This window comes from Sparus aurata, chromosome 7 (assembly GCF_900880675.1).
Source record: "Sparus aurata chromosome 7, fSpaAur1.1, whole genome shotgun sequence".
Lineage (NCBI taxonomy): Eukaryota > Metazoa > Chordata > Actinopteri > Spariformes > Sparidae > Sparus > Sparus aurata.
In genome coordinates, this window is record NC_044193.1 from 12,526,025 (window position 1) to 12,545,335 (window position 19,311).

The window sequence follows — 19,311 nt, forward strand, 5'->3', positions numbered from 1 at the left end:
ACGTACACATCCGGTTACACGAAACTTCACAACAAAACCAACAATAAGAAAAACAATAAGAAGAATAATCTTCGGATTATACTGTTTTTTTTATTTATTAATTATTTTTTTATTCTTAATTAAAAAAAAAAAAAAAAAAACTATATTAATATTTAATGTGAGTATCCGGTCACATTTAGTCACGAAACTTCACAACAATAATAATAATAATGTTTTTTTTTTTTCATCATTATTAATAATAATTAACTTACTATTTAATGTCAGTTAAAATATAAAGTATCGCCTGGAAAGTGTTCCTTAAATCAAATGTCAGAATGTCTTACAATGAAAGAAATAGTCAGTTGTATTACTTTATATTACTGAGTTATTACACATGTATTGTGTACACAAATTATGAGTTAACTATTTGAGAAGTAGGATCAAATAAATGTACTAATACTTCTTTCGTGAACTTGCGTCTGAAAATTTCCTCCTGAAATTTTCTGAATGAGTTCTGTATTCCTCCATTGTCATTTTGTTGATCTCGACTTGTTGCATTAAAGTAAAAAATATATATATATACTTTTTTAGGGAAAATGTATCAAATTAAATGGGAGCAGTAACTTGTAGATACATTTGTTTTATAATAATGCATCGTTATTTATTGTTTAATTGTTTTATTTTATTTTACAATATAAGTAACAGCTGTCAAAAGTACAAACTCAAATGAGAACATTGAGCTACTCAAGTAAAGGAGCCTGAAGCACCTCAGAACTGTGCTTATGTACTTGAGTAAAGTACCTTCTATTTACTTTTCACCACTGTTATACACTAACCAAATAAAGTCGTTAATTAATAAAATTTTAATACTGATGTGAGTGTATAGATAGTAAAATTAGTTCATGTATTTGGTGCAAGTTTTATAATTAATGGCTGTGCAATTTGTTGTTTGACGAGGCCATATTCTCCTTAAGAAAGTAGGTTTTAATTAAAATATCAAGTGAAAATCCAAGACAGATTAATAATACCAGTTATAAAACGATTGTCTAATTTATGCTATTATTTTAATGTGCCTCAGCGTTACAACAGGAAACTAGTAGAGCACATTACAGTCACCTTCTCAGATATGACAGTGAGGAAATCAGGCCTGAAGAGGAAGTATGCTAATAATCTGGGCCGAGGGGCACGGAGCAGTCTGGGTCCTAGCGCCGAAGTGTAGCCTACAGGTCCGACTTACACAGCCACAAAGTCTTAGTAAAGTGTAAATACTGTATTAAAAATAGAATTCAATCTATTAAAAACGGGCTTTGACTTGTTTAGAAAATTATTTTGGAATTTTTACAACACAAAAGGGGCAGATTCGAAAAAAATAATGTCACCACACCAACCTTAGCTTTACAATCCAGTGATGCTCACCAATCTTGGAAAATTAAATCCTCAAATATTACGAGAACAAGATTCAAACTCATGTCATTACAGCAAGACTGAAAAAAAACTTATTTGAGTGAAAATAATAGTCATGTGTTTTGTCCACAATTATCAGTTTACAGTATGTGGTGCTTAAATCTACTAACAATAAAAACAGGGTACAATTTGTTTGCAATATGTAAGAATTTGAGAGAATTTGAAAACAAAAAATTTGATCCACAAAATGTGTGGAAACATCAGTTTTGTCGTTATGGCATCCAGTGTTGGGTAAGTTCACTTTCTGCATGAACTAGTTCAAAGTTCAGTTCACAAACTTTAAAATGAACTAGTTCAGTTCATAGTTCATAATTAAAAATTTTGAACTAAGTTCACAGTTCCAAAAATGAACTAGTTCATAGTTCTTTTTTTTTTTCAATATGTTGATGCAAGCTATTATTTTTCAAAATTATTGCCACAGCCCATATAGAACCACAAACAGCTATTATTTTATCAGTTTTAACACTGAAGCTGCAGCTCTCCCACAGTATTCTGCAAAACCAGGTTGTCCAGCTGCAGCTGGGAGATGAAGACAATGGGGCCGCTACTGTACAGCGTTAATGTGATTTGGGTGGTAGAGGATCTGTTTTGGCTCGCTGTTGCCGTGTCTTTTGATTTTTTATTCACTCACACAGACCTTGAAAGGCTTGCCGGGTGCTTTAGTTCAATGTGTCGTTTCAGGCTTGTGGTACAGGATAGAGTACAAATTAAAAATAAAATAATAAGTTAATTAATAATTAAAAGAAGATGAAGGGAAAAATAAAATAATAAATAAATGGATAGTTCAGACAGTGGCTTCAGGGAAAAACTTTTCATTATGACTCAGTAAGGTATTACTTTTTTTGTTATTTAACAAAATCAGAGATTTAAGCAAAGAGCTCAGTTCCAGGAGAAAAGGAGCAAATTTAGGTAGTGATTTTGCAAATTTTTGTTTGTGAATAAAACATTTTGCATAGGATAACAAAGTTCATCATGTATTCAAGAGCATTATCTTCTGGGTTAACATAGCAAGTAACATGTTTAAGGGTAAGAGAATGGACAGAGTTAGCATCATAAAGAAAAGATCCGACAACATCACTCCAAAACTTTTTAGATATATCACAATAAAAAAACAGATGTGAAGCCTTCATTTGTTTTTGCCTCCATGCTTAGCACATTGATGACGCAAGCGTGGTGCGACTCTGTGGTGGCTGGTGTTGCCGTTGTTCTGTCCGTTCAGGACAAATTAATCTGTGTTCGTTTGGTAATGCCTCACTGCATGTTTGGTATGCTGCAGCCGTTTCTGTCTGAAATAGTTAAGCTTTGTTTTGATCGAAAGTATAGGGTGTTTTTCCGGTACATATCAAAGCCTGTTCACGGTGTGTTTTAGCCGGTTTTCGCCTGGAAGGCTCGATGGAAATCTGGCACTGTCTTGAAAGAAGTTAAACTGTGAGAACGTGCCGTTCACAAACTCCAGAATGAACGCGTTCACGATAACGTTCATAAGGCAGAATACAGTACGTTCAGTTCACGTTCGCCCAAAATATGAACGAGTTCATGAACGATCGTTCAGGCACAACACTGATGGCATCTATGTATTCTGCGATAGAAAAAGTAAGCATGCTAGCCCCACCCATTAAAGTCCATAGCCTCAAGCTTACCATCCGGGTTGCTCGCTACATGGCTTACTGAACTAAGTGCAGCTACATTCAGCAAAAAATAGCAATTAACATAACTCTGAATTTGCCATGTCGCCAATTTTTACATATTGCCCCTTTAAGAGGAAAAATGAATAAAACACAAGTCAACTGTTAAGAAAAAGGCATTTAAAATGATTCTTGAACAGTTTATTAGAAAGATGTAGACAATAAAAAAAGAATTTCCACTGTAATTCAACATCATTTGTCTCCCCGTACATTTTATTGACAGTGCAAATATAATTTGGTCGTTACACGTCGCCTTACGTTCCGACACTCCCTCACCAACAAGGGAGGATCATTCTAGATGAAACAAACTGAAAGAACCTGGAGGATAGCAACAAAACCACATAATGCTGAGGCCCAGCCGAGCTTCAAGCCTCGTCAACAGCTGCAAAACAATTCGGCTTGCTTCTGCAGTCTAACATGAGTGTTGCATGTTAGGTGGGTATGGAGAGAAGAACTGTTAAGATACTAAAGATGTGGAATTCAGTCAGATTACCAAACTAGGTGATAACTGGGAAGATGCAAATACTTCTGCAATTATTTCAGAATATTCCAATTTTACAAACATTAAACAAGAAGTTAGGGGAGACATGTAAGCTGGAAGGTTAAGCCACAGAAACAAAGACTGGCTTCCTGGATATCTAATTCACGGCACATGGAAGGCTTTAGAGGAATCCAATCAGTAAATGCATCCAATTCTTCTGATGTACATAGCTAGTGTTTTCTTCTGTCATAAAATAAACTACACTGGTCAACTTACTCAAAACCACAACATTGGGAATGGGTGGGCCAAATCATTTTAAACCACAGTTCATTTGAAAACAAATTGTAAATCTCGTTAACATGTATTGCTCATTTGAGGAACACTATACAGCTTTTTCAAGAAATAATGTGTGCTTACTTGTAATATTTAACAGTAAAACAAGATACCCAAAAGGTGCAGTACAGCAAATGGAAGTGGAGATAGCTGCTCTGTACAATACCATGCATATCAACCTTCAGTGGACTGATCGGTCAAGAGTTTGGAGCTGAGGCTATGGATTTAAATATGGCTGACTCATATGTACAGTTTTCTGTCACTGCCTTCAATGTCAAGATATACATTTGTTATGATTCCTCTTGCCCTCTGTTCTTCCATTTTCTTCCCAGAGTCTTACAAACTTCTATTCCAAATCTGGCATTTCTGAAAAGGAAAAAAGAACATTAAACCTCACATCACAACAGACGTAACATCATAAAGTAGTAGCAATTGTTCAGTCAAAATGTGTTGTTGTTCAGGGATATGGACTGTTTTTTAAGCCAATACAGATAAAGGACAACTAGGTGCTTCCTCCAACTGAGACCAATAAGATACCTGATAATTTCACATCTTTGTGTTTCAAAAATATGTTCCTAACCTGTTATTTATTCACACCTGAAGGTAAGAAAGATGGATGATTTCATATTCAATTTCCACCTTCTCCTGTGTTTACTGAAGGATGGTAAAACCCATCGTCAAGGGGTAAACAGCTACCTACTGATCAGCGTTTGTAAGTGCTGATCTTGTTAAGTCAACAAAAGCAATTTGGCTTCGTATCATCAGTTCTTCTCGCTGGGTATAAATTCTGACGATGATACTGATAAAAAGCTGATAATATACATTTCCCCAATATAGGGAATGAATCACATTTTCTGATGTATTGTCCTTATTATGATGAGTTAAGAATATCTGTCTGTACAAAATCCAGAAATGTTGGTGTTGGTGCACGAACGATGACAGAATTTAAATGTGTTAAATTTTTTAATAAATACTTACTCTCATCATCGCTATCTGCAGAATCATCCTAAAAAAGACAAAACATGATTAGATGACAGCCTCTGCTGGATAAAGAGTTTTTGTTAATAAATATATGCTTAATGCTTTTAACTGTAACAAACAAATTACCCTTACATCATCTGCACCGTCTAGATCAGGTAGGTCTTCGTCACCTCCGATGTTGTTCATCATCTGTAATATCAAACCATAGCAAAATCATTTACTCTTGTTACAGTGCTGCCACTTAACTTAAACACAACACATAAACCTGAGCACTAATAGTAGGACAATAGTGGATATGATCTGTTAATATTGCACAGATACGAGAGATGAGAAGTTGACTATGGTGGCTCATGTTTCCTCTTCCCAAAAGTGTATGGTTAAGCACTAAATACTTATAGATTTTAGGAATGTACTTATTTCACTTTTTGCCTCGCAGAACACATGGTATCTTCATGACACCAATTTAACTCGACTGCCACATTCTCCTCTCTTATTTTTTTAAATGATTATTTTCAGGCATTTAATACCTCCATTAGATGGCGACAGTGGACAGAAGAAAGAAAAAAAAAAATCAGGGTGAGAGCAGTGGGGAATGACATGAAATGAAGGTTCTTAGATGCACTTGTGCGGTGCCATTTGTGGTCAGTTTCCCAACCCCTGAACCACCCTGGTCATATACAAAGTGTGCAACATTGAGATGTTATATTCAACAATACTCACACACATTTAACTGGGACCATCATCAGATTATACAGTATGAATTATTCAGGGTTCCTACACCTTCTTAAACATATTATACAAAGGTCTTTCCAAGCCCAATTCCATCAAATTCTAGGCCCCATTAAGGTTAATTACTGCTACAACACTGAGATGTTGTTTTTGTTTAGTTTTTTTACTTTGAGTGAAGGCATTACAAATAATCATGAACTATTTCACCCCAACTAATCATCATGATCTGATATCACCATGTTGGTGTTTTTCCTTGAGCATCATAATAAATGCTGCTCCAGGATCATCATGGCAACCGACCATTGACTTTTTTGTAAAGTCATAGCTTCATGGCTCAGGTAAAGACCGGGGGAAAAAAGCACATGGGAGACGTCATCCTCTCAAAAATATTTTTAACATTATGAAACTTTCTACTTTAACCCAAACCAAGTTTTGCTAAACCTAACTCAAGATACAGTCCCTGCTCTTATAAGTTAAAGTCCTATACTTAACCTAATTCAGCCACAGCAACCTTTTCTATGTGTAAACTCTATCTCCTTTTCACAAGTTGAAATGATAGTCTTGGAGTGAAATTCATGTTGTAGAAACAACACTAATTCAGTGTTATCTGATACAGCATACTCATAGCTCTTACATCTGAGAGTTGATCAAAGTTGCCCATCTCCTCTTCTGAGTCGTCCTCCCAGTCTTTCCAGTTGTTGAAGTCAACACTGAGCCAACTCAGCTGTGAAAACATCATTTGAGAAATTATAATGTTGTGCATCAATTAACAGTATTGTATTCTAGAATTAAAAAGGTTAAATATGCGGTTCTATGCAATAAGTGAGTGTTTGTTTGTACTAAACTCACCTTAGCCTTCTCTTTCGTTAGCCTTGGCCACGCCTTTCCTGGCTGTGCTTTTCGTAAATAGCACAACACTGAGCGATCTGTGCGTTTATGTTTGCATTCCTGTGATGAGGTGGGAAAAAAAATAAGGAAATATTTGGTCAATTACAGTGCAATCTGTGATACAGGAGAAATGTTCAAGCAATATTAGGCAATGCAACAATTCAGACAGTCAATGTAACTTACATTTTCATCAACAGCTTCAAAAAGGTCTATTTCATTCTCATGTTTGACACTGTCTGTTCCTCCAAGACAACTGTGGGGGGAAAAAGAACAACAGTTCACTGATTAATGTGAACAAATACAGGTTACTCACCAGAAATAGACAAAAAAAGGGGAACCAATAATAATACACTTAAATACAACTTGAGATCTGAGGGAAACGTACCTGAAACCAAACTTTGCTTTATCGAAAGTGACTTTAACATCTTTGCTGTCGGCTACATAGAACTCTATAAAAACGGAGTCCCTCCTGTCGTACCACTTGGCAGTTGCAGGATGCCTGTGAAGACAGAGGACAACAAAACATCAGCACATGTAAATAGATGTAAGTAAGTAGCACATGCCCATTCAAAGTAAAGCTTCTTTTCGACAGAGCTTTAAACAAGATGTCAGGATCTGACAAAATGAAATGACTCTGAACACATTCATGTTTGATATTTGTTTTATAGGCTAACGGTAAAGATCATCAGAGACTTGCATAAAAAATACATGACACAGGTAACCAGCACTCATGACAGGTGGGTAAGTCTTCAGACACAACAGCCTGCCATCAAAAAGCCCTTGTATCAGGTGACCACACAGCATCCAGTTACACAGTGTGCTCCTGTATCAAGAGGCCTCAGAAGTGAAACATCTGTGCATATGAAAGGTCAAATTAACGAGAGGTTGTGGAGAGGTTCAGATCAGGTTTCATGATATACATGAATCAAATTTAGTTAGGGATATTTTAATGATTCACTTGTTTATCTGGTGACATCTGAATTTGTATTTTGTCACCATTTTTGGTTCCCCCAAAATGACTATGACTGTATGTATGAATGTTCTCCCATCATTACAAACTTGCCTTTACCTACACCAATAAGTGTTATTAACTTTGGTTACAACTGATCAATAACGACTCACTGACCTCTGCTTATTTGTAAGATTTATTTAAAACATTTTCTTTTACATGCAAACTACAAGGGTGGTAACAATTTCTTTAATCTGTATGCTTGGTTGCAAACACTAATTTTCTTTGCATTGTGCTCATGGCCTCAGCAGCCAAATCCTCTTAACAAATGATCGCGGACCAACCAAGGCAGTGCATGTGCCGTTATGCTAGCGTTAAATACACGTTCGACTAGTTAAATGTTTTAAACTTTGCGATCTTGTGAAGCTTTGTATCAAAAACATACAGGTCCAAGATTTTTCTTAATGATGCCGCAATCATGACTTGTGACTCAGACCTCATGCTAATAGTGATAGCTTTCTGGGCGAAGTCGTTCAATGAAGTGCTAGCCATGCTAACAACGCTGACGTTAGCCACTACGTTAGTAAAGCCATGCGGTGCGCCGTGGCCACACCACAGACTAAAGTAGCCGTGTTTTCAGCTAATGCTAGCACATAGGGCCTGCTATGATAACTTTAACTGTATACTAGATTGTTTTCCCTGAATATAAGGCTAGATCTGGCAAGCGAGTAGCTGTTAGCATACAGTTCACAGAGGCAAGGCCAACCCTCCCGCCTTTGAAAAAGCATGTTGTCACACGGCCACTGTTAGCTAGCTAAACAGGTTCTACTATCGTTTTTACTTTCCCTCCGCTGCAACCTCGTGTGAACTTTAAATAACTTACATGTCTCGACGGAAGTGAGCTTCTTTTTCCGCAGATAAAACAGCCCGGTAATAAGTAACGTTACAGTAATGCCTGCAAAAAGAAGGTATGCTTCCCACAAACAAGCAGTGCAGACGCCTCTACCCTGTGGACTCTACTCCGGATACGCTTGCGTATCCCAGGATGAAGAATGACGGTACTGACGCAGTTGGGAGCGTAAAAGCGGCGCTAGACGTTTCTAGAGCTTTCAGCTACAGCTGCGGGTGATGTGGAGGAGGGAGCGGATAATCGGCTGTGGATTAAATCCGATGTGATTTGCTATGGTCTTCTTTACCACCCAGTATGATCACCTTAAATCGCCTCATCCGCACAGTTTATTGATGACACTGGAAAGATTTCTGGTTGGTGGGGTCTGAAGTAAAAAAAAAACAAAAAAAAAAACACATACGTAACGTCACACGGAAATGGAGTAGCGTCCGTTCTCTAATAATAATAATGAAAACATAAAGGCTGTCCTGTAATTTTTTTAGTCACTAATCTATGGTACTATTAAGTAATGAGCAGTTTCATTCATCTCTCCACGTTAGTCTACAAATAATTTACTCGATCACCTGGTTTATAAAATGTAATACAATTGTGAAAACTGCCCTGCGTAGCACTAATTAAATGATCATTCCACCAATGTTACATACCAATGTGTGTTTACAGGTCTTGGTAGTACTATTACATGTGAAAAAAGTAATATAAAGCCCTTTGTGGCTCCAGAGGCTGCACGTGATCTGATACAAAGTTGCATTGTGGGTAATGTAGGCACCATGTTTTGAAAAGCAGTCCACTGGTCGAGCATTACACCCCTAAAACTCATTATAGGGAGTTTAAAGGCACATACACAAAATCAATACAGCCAAACCAAAGATATCAGATTATTTTATTCAATGCATTTTTCTTACTTTTCAAAACCTGGTGCCAATATTACCCACAATGCAATTTAGCCACTGAGAGACATCGCCTGGTAGAAATTTATCAGGTTACATGCAGCTTCATCTTGAGCCACAAAAGACTTAATATTACTTTTTAAAACATGCTAAAACGCACTTTTAATGGAATCAACCCTTAAAAACAAATACATGTTTAGTTAACTTTTAACATACTCATTCTTTGTTACCTTAAAGTGGTTATTAAAAGACTTTTTTAGAAATAAAAAAACTTTACATCTCCTACCTCACTAATGAGGTTCATTCTTAGTGAATGTCTAATGAAAATTTCACATTGCACCCTGATTGACTTTAAGACTAGTTGTAATATCAGAAATTCATCTTTATACAGTAAATACACACCACTCCATAGACTATCATTCTGCATGATGGAAGTAGAAGATCCAAGTAAAGTAACAATGTAAACACATCCTTAAGTGGAGCAGGGATTTCAGTTTTGCCAGCTGATGCTGTTAATGCCCTACATTTCTACCATCAGATGTGGTCACATTGTTGTTAGTTGACTGAAATTTTCTCTTCCCGACGTTGTTGCTTTGGCTTCATGACTCATCTGTCTAAAAACACGAGGGATGCCACAATCATTTTTGCCTTATTTGAGTTAATGTATTAAAATTAAGTTGCTTTTCTTCCTCAGCTGCCAATGACAGTGACAGCCCATCCAGGCATGTTACCTGCACCATTTACACAGAGGACAGACTTTGTGTAAGTGTTTAAAAAGCAGTCCCAGGTCCCTGTACATCAGCACGTCTTCTCACCTTACCTTTCTGTTTGGATTATAGTTGAATGGTGCCATTCTTTAAGTTTGATGATATGATTAAACTTCACATACCAGTAATTACAAGAATTATTAACCCACTCACACAAGTACTACTACGCACAGAGGTAAAAATGTCTGAAGGGTAAGTGGCTGATCTTGGACATCAAACTCAAACTTATGAACCAAATGTCAGGGTATATCATGCCCTGCTGCAGTGAGGGTGGACATTAGTTTCAGTCTGTCTCACAGGGGGACTCAACTTAAGATAATTTTTATACAAAAAAGGAGTTCCGAGTATTATTTCAAGCTGCTGTCGGCTTACAATACAGCTAAAGATTAAAGTGGCTATCCATGCTCATCCATTAGAAAACTACCTTCGATGTGAGATTTACCTGAATCTCGACAGATTAGTTTAGTACATTTTTAGATTAGGTTTTTATATTAAAACAGTGTTGTTGCTGCTCCTTGGAATATTATTGTTTGTCTAATGCATATGAATTTTTACATGGTTTCAAATAATTGCTTGTACAAAGTCCAAACATACCATTTGAGTACAGACCCTCCCCCCAAAAATGAAAGGTGTGTAACGAAACGTTTTGTTCTTGCATACCTCAACAATAATCTAGACCCTACAGGTTAATGAATAATTTTTTTTTAAATGTATACATTTCTAGTAATTTCATGTTTGGGGTTTAAAGCCCCGTTTAAGATATCCCATCTTATCCCTATCTTGCAGGATTCCTGCAACCAAACCGCAACAAAAAATCCCACCCTACTTCCCAATGAAGTACAAATGCATCAAATTTCATTTTATCAAGCCACAACTTTATTTCCATCTTGGGTATAAATTGTATAAACGAGCTTAAATCAGCAACCTTTCTTCAACCCTTTGTTACCAGGGTTCCCATTACATCGTCAACTCCTGCAAAGAGAACAAAAAAAGTTTTTAAACATTTCTGTTGAGATATTTCCCTCCACCTCCTCAAATTATAATTATCTCTCTTCTCAGGACAGAAATGCTGGCTTCATGAAACTCAGAAGAACGAAAGTCACTGTATTATTCATCACTGAAGAGGTCTCTACAATTTATGCTTGCTGAAAAAAAAAAAAAAAAACTCTAAACATTTTGTTAAACCTTTAGAAATCTTACCATAATGGCATTGACAATGTCGTTGTTGTTGTTTTTCAGAGCGCGTACAGCCTTCGCCCGCGACACGTTGGCTTGTGACATGACGAGTTCGATGTCCTTAACCTCAACTCCAGTCTCATCAACCTAGAAATATAAAAAAAGAGGATTTGTTAAATATAATGCAACTAGTGTGTATAGTCCTCGTATCCATCTTTACTTGAACAAAACCACAGCTTACCTCTTCTTCTTCGCTCTCCTCCTGTACTGTTGGCGTCTGTGTGTTTTCCTGGATGTTTGATACAGCTTCTCCCTGTACCTTGAATTTTTCTGCGGCTGCCAGCTGGGCTTGCTGGGAAAGATCTTCGATCTAGGGAACAAGCAGTGTAAAATGAAATTCAATGCAAAATCTACATGGCATCATTATCTGAATATTTGAGTAAGCATTCTGCTGCCTTATTAAAAAAAAAAAAAAGCTAGGATTGAATAAAACAGGAAAAAAAGATTAAGGTGGCTTGCATCATTGCTTGCTGAATACCTTAGCTTCACCGAAGACGATGTATGTGTCTGATGCAGGGCTCTTGTAGACGTCTGGTTTGGTGATGACAAAGAGGATGTTCTTTGATTTACGAATGGTGACCCTGGTGACCCCCGTTACCTGCCTGAGACCAAGCTTTGACATTGCCTGCAAGAAGTACAAGTCAGTTAGAAAGTGGCCAAATCTGACCATTACAAAAGATGGCATAAGTGCCAGTTACAAAGAAACAAAGATCATTACCTTTCGTGCCTTCTTTTCACTGCGGCTCTGTTTGGCTTTGCTGACGGGTTCCTCATCTATTTCAGCAGCTGCTGCAAGCTGTAAGAGACAAAGTATGCATCCGCATTTCATGGCAATGCATTATTATAAACCAAAGCATTGGGGCTCAGTTTAAATATGAACCGATACAAAAATGTAATGCTCGTCTCTTCTCAGGACAGAAAGGCTGGCTTCAGTAGATTCAGAAGAACGAAAGTCACTGTGTTAATCATCACAGAAGAGTAAAAGGCACAACATCTGCTGGTTTACATAAGCAGTGGATGTTATCCGTTCCAGTTCAACTCAACAGGGAACAAGATGCAAGACAAGGCTGAACTCTCACCTGAGCTTGCTGTGTCTGTGTCTGTGCAGAGTCCTGTTCCTCCAGCTCAGGGACTGAGTCATCGCTGTCCGACTCAGTGCCGGATCCTACAAAAACCACCAACAGGAAATAGTCATGACATGCCACTTATTGGATTATAAAAATTTGCTGCATCAATCCTGGGGAATAAAAACAGGTAGATTAATAGTGATTTAAAATAACCGAGATGCATTACATCCACCTCAAACAAACATGTCAAGTACAAAATAAAAAAATAAAAAAAACCAACATGTTGCTGGAAAACACTGAAAATGAAACCTTATCCGATACATTTACAGGACTGACAGATCACACCTTCATTAACTTAAAGAAATACAAAAAACCCTGAACATTAGAAGTCATGATCGAACAAATGAGACTGCATAATATAGCTGACTATGCAACAGAACCAGTAGGCGCATCAAAGACAGCAACTACGTAGCATCTTGAACAGCGTAAAGTCTAAAAGGAAAGCTAAAGTACTTAACAACTTTGGCTTTTCAACGACATATCTAAGCATCCAAGTAGTTCCCAGAATGCCATGATAGCTGGAAAAACAGATGAAGACAAAAAGAGAAAGGAGGAAATACCCTTGTCGTTCTTGATCACAGGCTCCACTTTGGCTGGTGTTTTAGCAGGTGTGGGGGCAGGTTGAGAGGGAGCTGTACTGATAACTTCAACATCAGGTATAACTGGGGAAGGTTTCGCAACTGCCTCAGCAAATGTGAGTTTACGGGCAGGGACAGTGGGCTCAACCAATGGCTCAGCTGCAGGTTTGGAAGGCTTGGCAACCTCAACAGGTGCCACCTTATCAAGATCTGCAGCTGGCTTGGGGGCCTCAATGGGAGCGGGTTTAGCCTCCTCGACTGGCTTGGGGGCCTCGGCGGGAGCGGGCTTAGCCTCCTCGACTGGCTTGGGGGCCTCGGCGGGAGCGGGCTTAGCCTCCTCGACTGGCTTGGGGGCCTCGGCGGGAGCGGGCTTGGGGGCCTCAACGGGCGCGGGCTTGGGGGCCTCAACGGGCGCGGGCTTGGGGGCCTCAACGGGCGCGGGCTTGGGGGCCTCAACGGGCGCGGGCTTGGGGGCCTCAGCGGGCGCGGGCTTGGGGGCCTCAGCGGGAGCGGGCTTGGGGGCCTCAGCGGGAGCGGGCTTAGCCTCCGCAACCGGCTTGGGGGCCTCAACGGGCGCCGGCTTGGGGGCCTCAACGGGCGCCGGCTTGGGGGCCTCAACGGGCGCCGGCTTGGGGGCCTCAACGGGCGCCGGCTTGGGGGCCTCAACGGGCGCCGGTTTAGCCTTTGCAACTTGTTCAGGAGAAGGTTTAGCCTCTACTACTGGCTTAACAGCCTCAACAGCTGTGGGTTTGGATGCCGTCTTTTCAACAGGGGGTACAAATACTGGCATTGTAACTGGCTTCACAGGTGGGATCAGTGGGGGAAGATCATCATCAGCAATAATGGCAACAACTTTTGGTGAAGCAGGCTTAACCTCAACTGATTTGGGAGGGCTACAAGCAAGAGTATCTGCAAATGAGACTGGTGGTGCCACAGCTGGCTTTGAGGTAACTTTAAAAGCAGGTGGGGGTGCAACAGGCTTTGTAGCAGCCAAAGGGGAAGGTTTGCTTTGCTCAATGGGGGCAGGTTTGGCTTCAACAACAGCTTTCTTAGGTTCAGTCTCGACTGGTTTTTCAATTTCTGCTGACTGCTTGCACTCAGCAGGGGCGGGAGCAGGAGCAAATGCCTCTCCTTTTTTAACCTTTCCTTGCTTGCCAGCCTTGACAACTTTTGGGGCGAAGCGGTTAGCCTGATTAGCAGAAGAGCTGTCAGGTGTGGAAGCTAGGGGAGATGTCATGGGTGATCGGGGAGTAGAGGATGCAGATTTGGGTGAGGTAGGAGAAGCAGAAGAGGCAGACATTGAGGAGCGTTTTCTTCTGCCAGGAACAGCCTTTGGGGCAGTGGAACCCTGTGCACTCTTGGCATCTTTGCCTTTAGGCTTTGCAGGGCCAGAAACTGCCTGAGGTTGCTGAGAGGAAGGTGGGGCAGGAGGTGTAGCTGAATGGAAAAACATTCTTTAAATTTTGGGACTTAAACAGGGAAGTCTTGTGCATGCAGGTTAAATAACCAAAGACCATGACGCAAACTGCTTGCTTAGGGTTAGGAAAGGACACACCAGCCTACCTGTAGAGTGTGATGCAAGTTGCCACTCAAAATGCATAGTACATATCACTTCCACACAGAAAACAAAATTATATTTTTAGTCAAGATGCACTTAGGACAGGATCATATTTCCAATGCATATCACACCTCAAGAAGAAATATCACGCTTGCTGTTGCAAGGGCTGCGCTACCAATAGAAGTGCAACCGGCTGTTGGATCACTGAACTGATGCTTTGAGGTATACCTGACCAACACCTGTCAAAATAGATAATTACTGATGTGTTGTAGAAGTCGAATAGAAAGACAGAAAGATACCCTTTTACCACAACTATCCTGTTACAGTGCAACCAGAAGTTGCAGAATGACCTTTTACCATTTGGAAGACTCTCGCAATTCAAAATACCACAGGAACTGTACCGTTTGTTGTAAGGAACACTGTTCATTTGAACTAGTACCACTCACATTGCCACTTTTACATCACCACCATAAATAATTTTTACAGAGTACAAACCAACCTGACAGGTGGTGTGTGGAAAGAAGTGGGGCTTCAGATTTGGAGGTCCCCTTTGATTGAATGGCCTTTGAGATAAGCGGAACCGGTTCTTCTTTCTCAGGAATTTCATTCGGAGAAGCCACATCAACAATCGTACTATTGGGCAACACATCATCTTGAACTGTGTCCAGGCAAAGATTTGTCGACTCTTCTATTGCAGGCTTTGGAGAATCGGTTGACTTCCCATCTTCGCTGTTCACAATGACGTCTTCGGGAGGAGATGGATTTGGATCATCAATTTTTTCAGCAACCGCTTCAAGCTCATCTCCAGTGGCCTTGGACTCAACAGAAATGGGCTCAACCTCTTGGTTGGGTGATTCTTCAGGGGCGACAACTGGCTCTTCACTTTGTGCCTCTGTGGTTGGAGTTGCTTCTTCGCCAGCTTGTGGCCCTTCTGAGGATACAACGGGAGTTTCAGCAGCTGTCGCAACTGCCTCCTCACTTTTTGCCTCTGTTGTTGAAGCTGCTTCTTCTCCAGCCTTTGGCCCCTCTCTGGATGCAGTGGGAGTTTCAACAGAAGGTACAGCCTCTTCAGGAACTGGCAGATCAGCAGTATCCCCTGCTGGGTCAGCAGTCACCTCTTGCTGTAAGACAGCTGTTTCCACCGACCCAATCTCCTCTGTTTGCTTGGCCATTTCTTGAGTTGCATCTACACCATTTGGCTGATCAATTGTAGTCTGAATGTTAATTTCTTCTGGAGAGTTAGTGTCTTGAGCAGGAGCAGAGCTTTCTGGAGGATTCTCAGAAGGGATCGCCTTGCTCACTGCAGGAACAGTCATCTCAGGAGGAGCAGAGGAGTTCAATACTTCTGCAGCTGATAGAGGGGAAATCAAAAGGAGTAGCAGGGGGAAGGCAAATCACAGTAGTTGTTTGGGAAGCAATTCACTTCGACAAAAAAGTTGAAGAGCTTCAGAATATACTGTGAAGTGAATAGTAAATTGTGCTCCACACGTGAACAGAAACGATGAGTTTGTGAAGTTCATCCATAGCCCTTGCTTTGCCAACATAAAAAGAAGGGGAGGTGTTGAGTGCACTAAAAGAAAAAGATTCCCGTGTCCCAAACTCCATGCAGTGGTTAAGTGTTAGATTAGTGCAGGTAGCTCTATTCTTCCAACAACAGACAATGCATGAAAATAAGCTGCAAATGTATTCCCCAACTCAAAATAACTTTAAAGCGTATGTTTACATTAGAAAAATAAAATCAACCACCCAACTGTATTTTTGCACTACATTTCAAGGGCATTTTACTCAGTGTACTTTTGTGAGCATTGGCAGAGGGCTGTGCAATAATGTTGACACAAACATATCCCTATAATGATTGTATTCTACTACTTATAGTGTCGTGTCCAGTATGACTCATCTGAGGTTGAAGCACATCTAGTAAAATGAGATGCCCTTGCACAGATCACCCTTTCTAGCATAATTATTGTAACAATGTCATCCAAGGCTAAACACACTCAATTATTGGCAACTACATATTTTAACCCTTAAGTGCTGCCTTAACGAGCATTCTCACATGCACAAGTAATTTCTATTTGTACTGAAAATCAAAACTACAATTAAATTGCTCAAGATTGTTTAACCGTCGTTCAACTGTAACTACCAGTAAGTCAACATAGTTTGAAAATCTTTCTAAGAGTTACAAAACAAAAAAATGTCAAGTCAAATTAAATGTTGAACAGTGAGATTCAGTATCAAAACTAATGGCTACATTTTCGAGGTTTATAGATTGTAAGTTAGCACCTGACCACAGTCAGCAAGTGCTGAAGAGCATAAAACCGCATAATGTCTTATAAACACAGAATCGCTTTTTCCTACACAGCCGATGCATGTAGGAGTAAGCAAATCTGGTTACATTCCCTTGGGTACAGGGACCCAACTGATATAACAGGGCTTAAATGGTCTTCATCCTTGTACTGTTGAACTGCCTGTACATTTTTTTTTGTTTTTTTACATATAACAGCAGTGAAAATTAAGCAAAATAATTTAAAAGCTATATCTATTGGTTGCCTTAGTACTCTATGGTGCATAAAACACACACCATGAACCTGGAAAATAAATGTACTGCAGTTTGATGACAGCTTCTAATAATACACTTACATTTCAGTACATCACTGAATTAGCTTGTTAGCTCTAGTGCTCACTGAAACTAATCATTTGGCATCAATCCCTACCCCACCCATTAAAAAGCACCTCCACCCACTTCCAGATTTTTCTTTTTCCCAGAGGATCCATTTTTTTCATTTTTAAAAACACGGTATGCTTGCAAGCATTCTGCTGAATTCATGATTCACAACTGTATAGACTCCTTAACATAACACTAACTCACACATCAAGTCTTCAACTATGATGGACACTAGACGATCCATTGTTTACTTACATACTAGTACCAAATTTGTTGTGAAAATGGCACCAAATTTCATATACTGTCCACAATAAGTAAATTTTTAAAATTACTGCAAGTGTTTAATACATTTTGTCCCCTTAAAAACAGAGACAAAGACTTTTGTTGAAACCAGTAGCTTAAAAAGAAATAACCATGTTCATGACCGATTTTGAGTATGGGCTAAAAATGGATTTGCAACACAGTAATCGTTGCAACCGCTAACATGGCTACTACTCTAAACAAGGTGGCTTTTCAAGGCATTTCCAGCACACAGGGATAACCACACTCAGCATCATGCATTGTGCACTAATCCAGTTGTCAGTGTAAGTCACCACACACCATTGTGAGTTTGTGTAAATACAAATCAGGGGTCCTGGATGACTCTTTTCCAACCAAGACCAGACATACCACCACTTCAGTTCTCTGTTAAAAATGTCCCAACACATGGCAGTCAAAAAAAAAAAAAAAAAACACTGTCACCTGTTATGTCATCTCAGTGTCCAGCCAGCTGAGTCAACTCCCTGAACCACATACTTATACATTCGTGCAACAAATTACCCTCCGTAGACCGTTTGTTGGACATTCACACTGTCTTTTGAGTCCCAGGACCCCCATTGTTTAATATGCAGTGTTACATGCACGTTTCAGAAAAACTAATATATACGAACCAGTCTCCACTTGAGGCTGCTGCATCTCCTGCTCGGTGACTGGGACCGTTTCTGTGGCTTCACCAGGCATGGTTGCTGAAGAAAGACAATAAAAGCATGACAGTTCATTAGCTCTAGTATATCTTATCAACTTCTAGTGGTGAAAAACAAACATCGGCTTGTACTTTCGGATGACTTCTGAGGCATTCATCAGGCCACTAAAGTTAGCTAAATTTCAGTTGACATAACTGGTTGAACAGGTGACGGAGCCCATGCTTTATCTTGTTAGCTCAGCCCGTAGTCTGTATTGGAGAGGCATTCAGCTAACGTTAGCTTCGGTTGGCTAACTGCTTCTGTCAGCTTCACCAGGGGGAAGCTAACGGCAGGTAACTCAAGTCTACAAACATATCTCACACTAATTTAAACTTATTATAAAGTGTCCCGCTAACTGTCACACAAATCGTCTTCATATCACTTGTCACACAGTTCTCTGCGGCCCTGACAGGCTGCTAGCAGACTGTTAGTCATCATGTTCCCCCATTTTGAGCAGGTAATCGGCGCTAAAAAAGGCACATATCTCTGGAGTGAAATGCGAAAGAGGATAAATAGCAGAACAGGACGGATGGCCATACTCTATTTTAACACATGAAACCCTTGGAACAGACGGAAATATATGAAAAACGGTTGGATGATATTAGATTATCAGCGGAGACACTCACCGACTTGGGACGTTATATCCAAGATGGCTGTAAGAGAGAACTTCTGACCTCAGTTTCACGGTAATATCCGGTTTACAGCAGTGACATCTACTTCCGGGTAATTAAAGGGACGACCAGTGTTTTTTTTTTATGAGATTACAAAAAAGATCCACTTACACTATAAATATAGATGTTTGAATTCTATATTTGTATATAAACATATATATATATATATATATATATATATATATATATATACACACACACACACACACACACACACACACACACACACACACACACACACACGATATTTAAAGGCACAATCAGTGATTTTTAACAAGAAATTATTAAATTATTCACTAACATTATAACTATGAGTTATATTTAAAGCTACATTTAAAAGGACAATTGGCTGTATTTCTCTTTTTTCATTGTATTCTATTAATCGTCCAGCACTGAACCTCTGCTCAAATTATTCTCCAAAGGGA

General features: G+C 39.5%; 2 protein-coding genes and 2 non-coding genes across 7 annotated transcripts; all 4 read right to left on the reverse strand.

Annotated features, from left to right (window-relative positions):
* Positions 1-3,253: 3,253 nt before the first annotated feature.
* Positions 3,254-8,734, reverse strand: ptges3b (prostaglandin E synthase 3b (cytosolic)). 2 transcript variants are annotated; one of them, XM_030423832.1, is made up of 8 exons: positions 8,373-8,734; positions 6,926-7,039; positions 6,724-6,793; positions 6,502-6,600; positions 6,287-6,376; positions 5,050-5,112; positions 4,921-4,948; positions 3,254-4,308 (listed from the first exon to the last, which is right to left on the reverse strand). In XM_030423832.1, coding segments are annotated over exons 1-8 (486 nt in total). In that variant the 5' UTR covers positions 8,375-8,734; the 3' UTR covers positions 3,254-4,288. The 2 variants fall into 2 exon arrangements, with proteins under 2 accessions (XP_030279692.1, XP_030279693.1); XM_030423833.1 differs by having other exon boundaries at positions 5,056-5,112; positions 8,373-8,727.
* A 2,172-nt stretch (positions 8,735-10,906) lies between these two features.
* Positions 10,907-18,924, reverse strand: naca (nascent polypeptide associated complex subunit alpha). Of its 3 annotated transcripts, none has more exons than XM_030422475.1 (9): positions 18,842-18,924; positions 18,144-18,218; positions 12,977-14,431; positions 12,369-12,454; positions 12,008-12,085; positions 11,768-11,914; positions 11,471-11,599; positions 11,254-11,376; positions 10,907-11,025 (listed from the first exon to the last, which is right to left on the reverse strand). In XM_030422475.1, exons 2-9 carry the CDS (start codon positions 18,211-18,213, stop codon positions 11,011-11,013), a joined length of 2,103 nt encoding a protein of 700 aa, XP_030278335.1. In that variant the 5' UTR covers positions 18,214-18,218; positions 18,842-18,924; the 3' UTR covers positions 10,907-11,010. The 3 variants fall into 3 exon arrangements, with proteins under 3 accessions (XP_030278335.1, XP_030278336.1, XP_030278337.1); XM_030422476.1 differs by lacking the exon at positions 12,977-14,431 and adding an exon at positions 15,052-15,903 and having other exon boundaries at positions 18,842-18,919; XM_030422477.1 differs by lacking the exon at positions 12,977-14,431 and having other exon boundaries at positions 18,842-18,920.
* Positions 11,104-11,177, reverse strand: LOC115585870 (small nucleolar RNA SNORD59). Its single transcript, XR_003984793.1, has one exon. It is a non-coding gene; the product is annotated as a small nucleolar RNA SNORD59 (small nucleolar RNA).
* LOC115585863 (small nucleolar RNA SNORD59) lies at positions 12,194-12,267 on the reverse strand. The gene has a single exon (XR_003984786.1). It is a non-coding gene; the product is annotated as a small nucleolar RNA SNORD59 (small nucleolar RNA).
* Positions 18,925-19,311: the final 387 nt, after the last annotated feature.

Bases quoted from the DNA above. Each gene is read 5' to 3' on its own strand.
- ptges3b (XM_030423832.1), bottom strand. The intron at 6,794-6,925 runs GTACGTTTCCCT...TTCCCCCCACAG, and splicing joins AAAGCAAAGTTTGGTTTCAG to TTGTCTTGGAGGAACAGACA. The intron at 6,377-6,501 runs GTGAGTTTAGTA...ATGTTTTCACAG, and splicing joins TAACGAAAGAGAAGGCTAAG to CTGAGTTGGCTCAGTGTTGA.
- naca (XM_030422475.1), bottom strand. From the start codon at position 18,213: ATGCCTGGTGAAGCCACAGAAACGGTCCCAGTCACCGAGCAGGAGATG. The intron at 12,455-12,976 runs GTATTTCCTCCT...TGGTTTTTGTAG, and splicing joins TGTGATCAAGAACGACAAGG to GATCCGGCACTGAGTCGGAC. The intron at 11,600-11,767 runs GTATTCAGCAAG...CTTGTTCCCTAG, and splicing joins TCGTCTTCGGTGAAGCTAAG to ATCGAAGATCTTTCCCAGCA.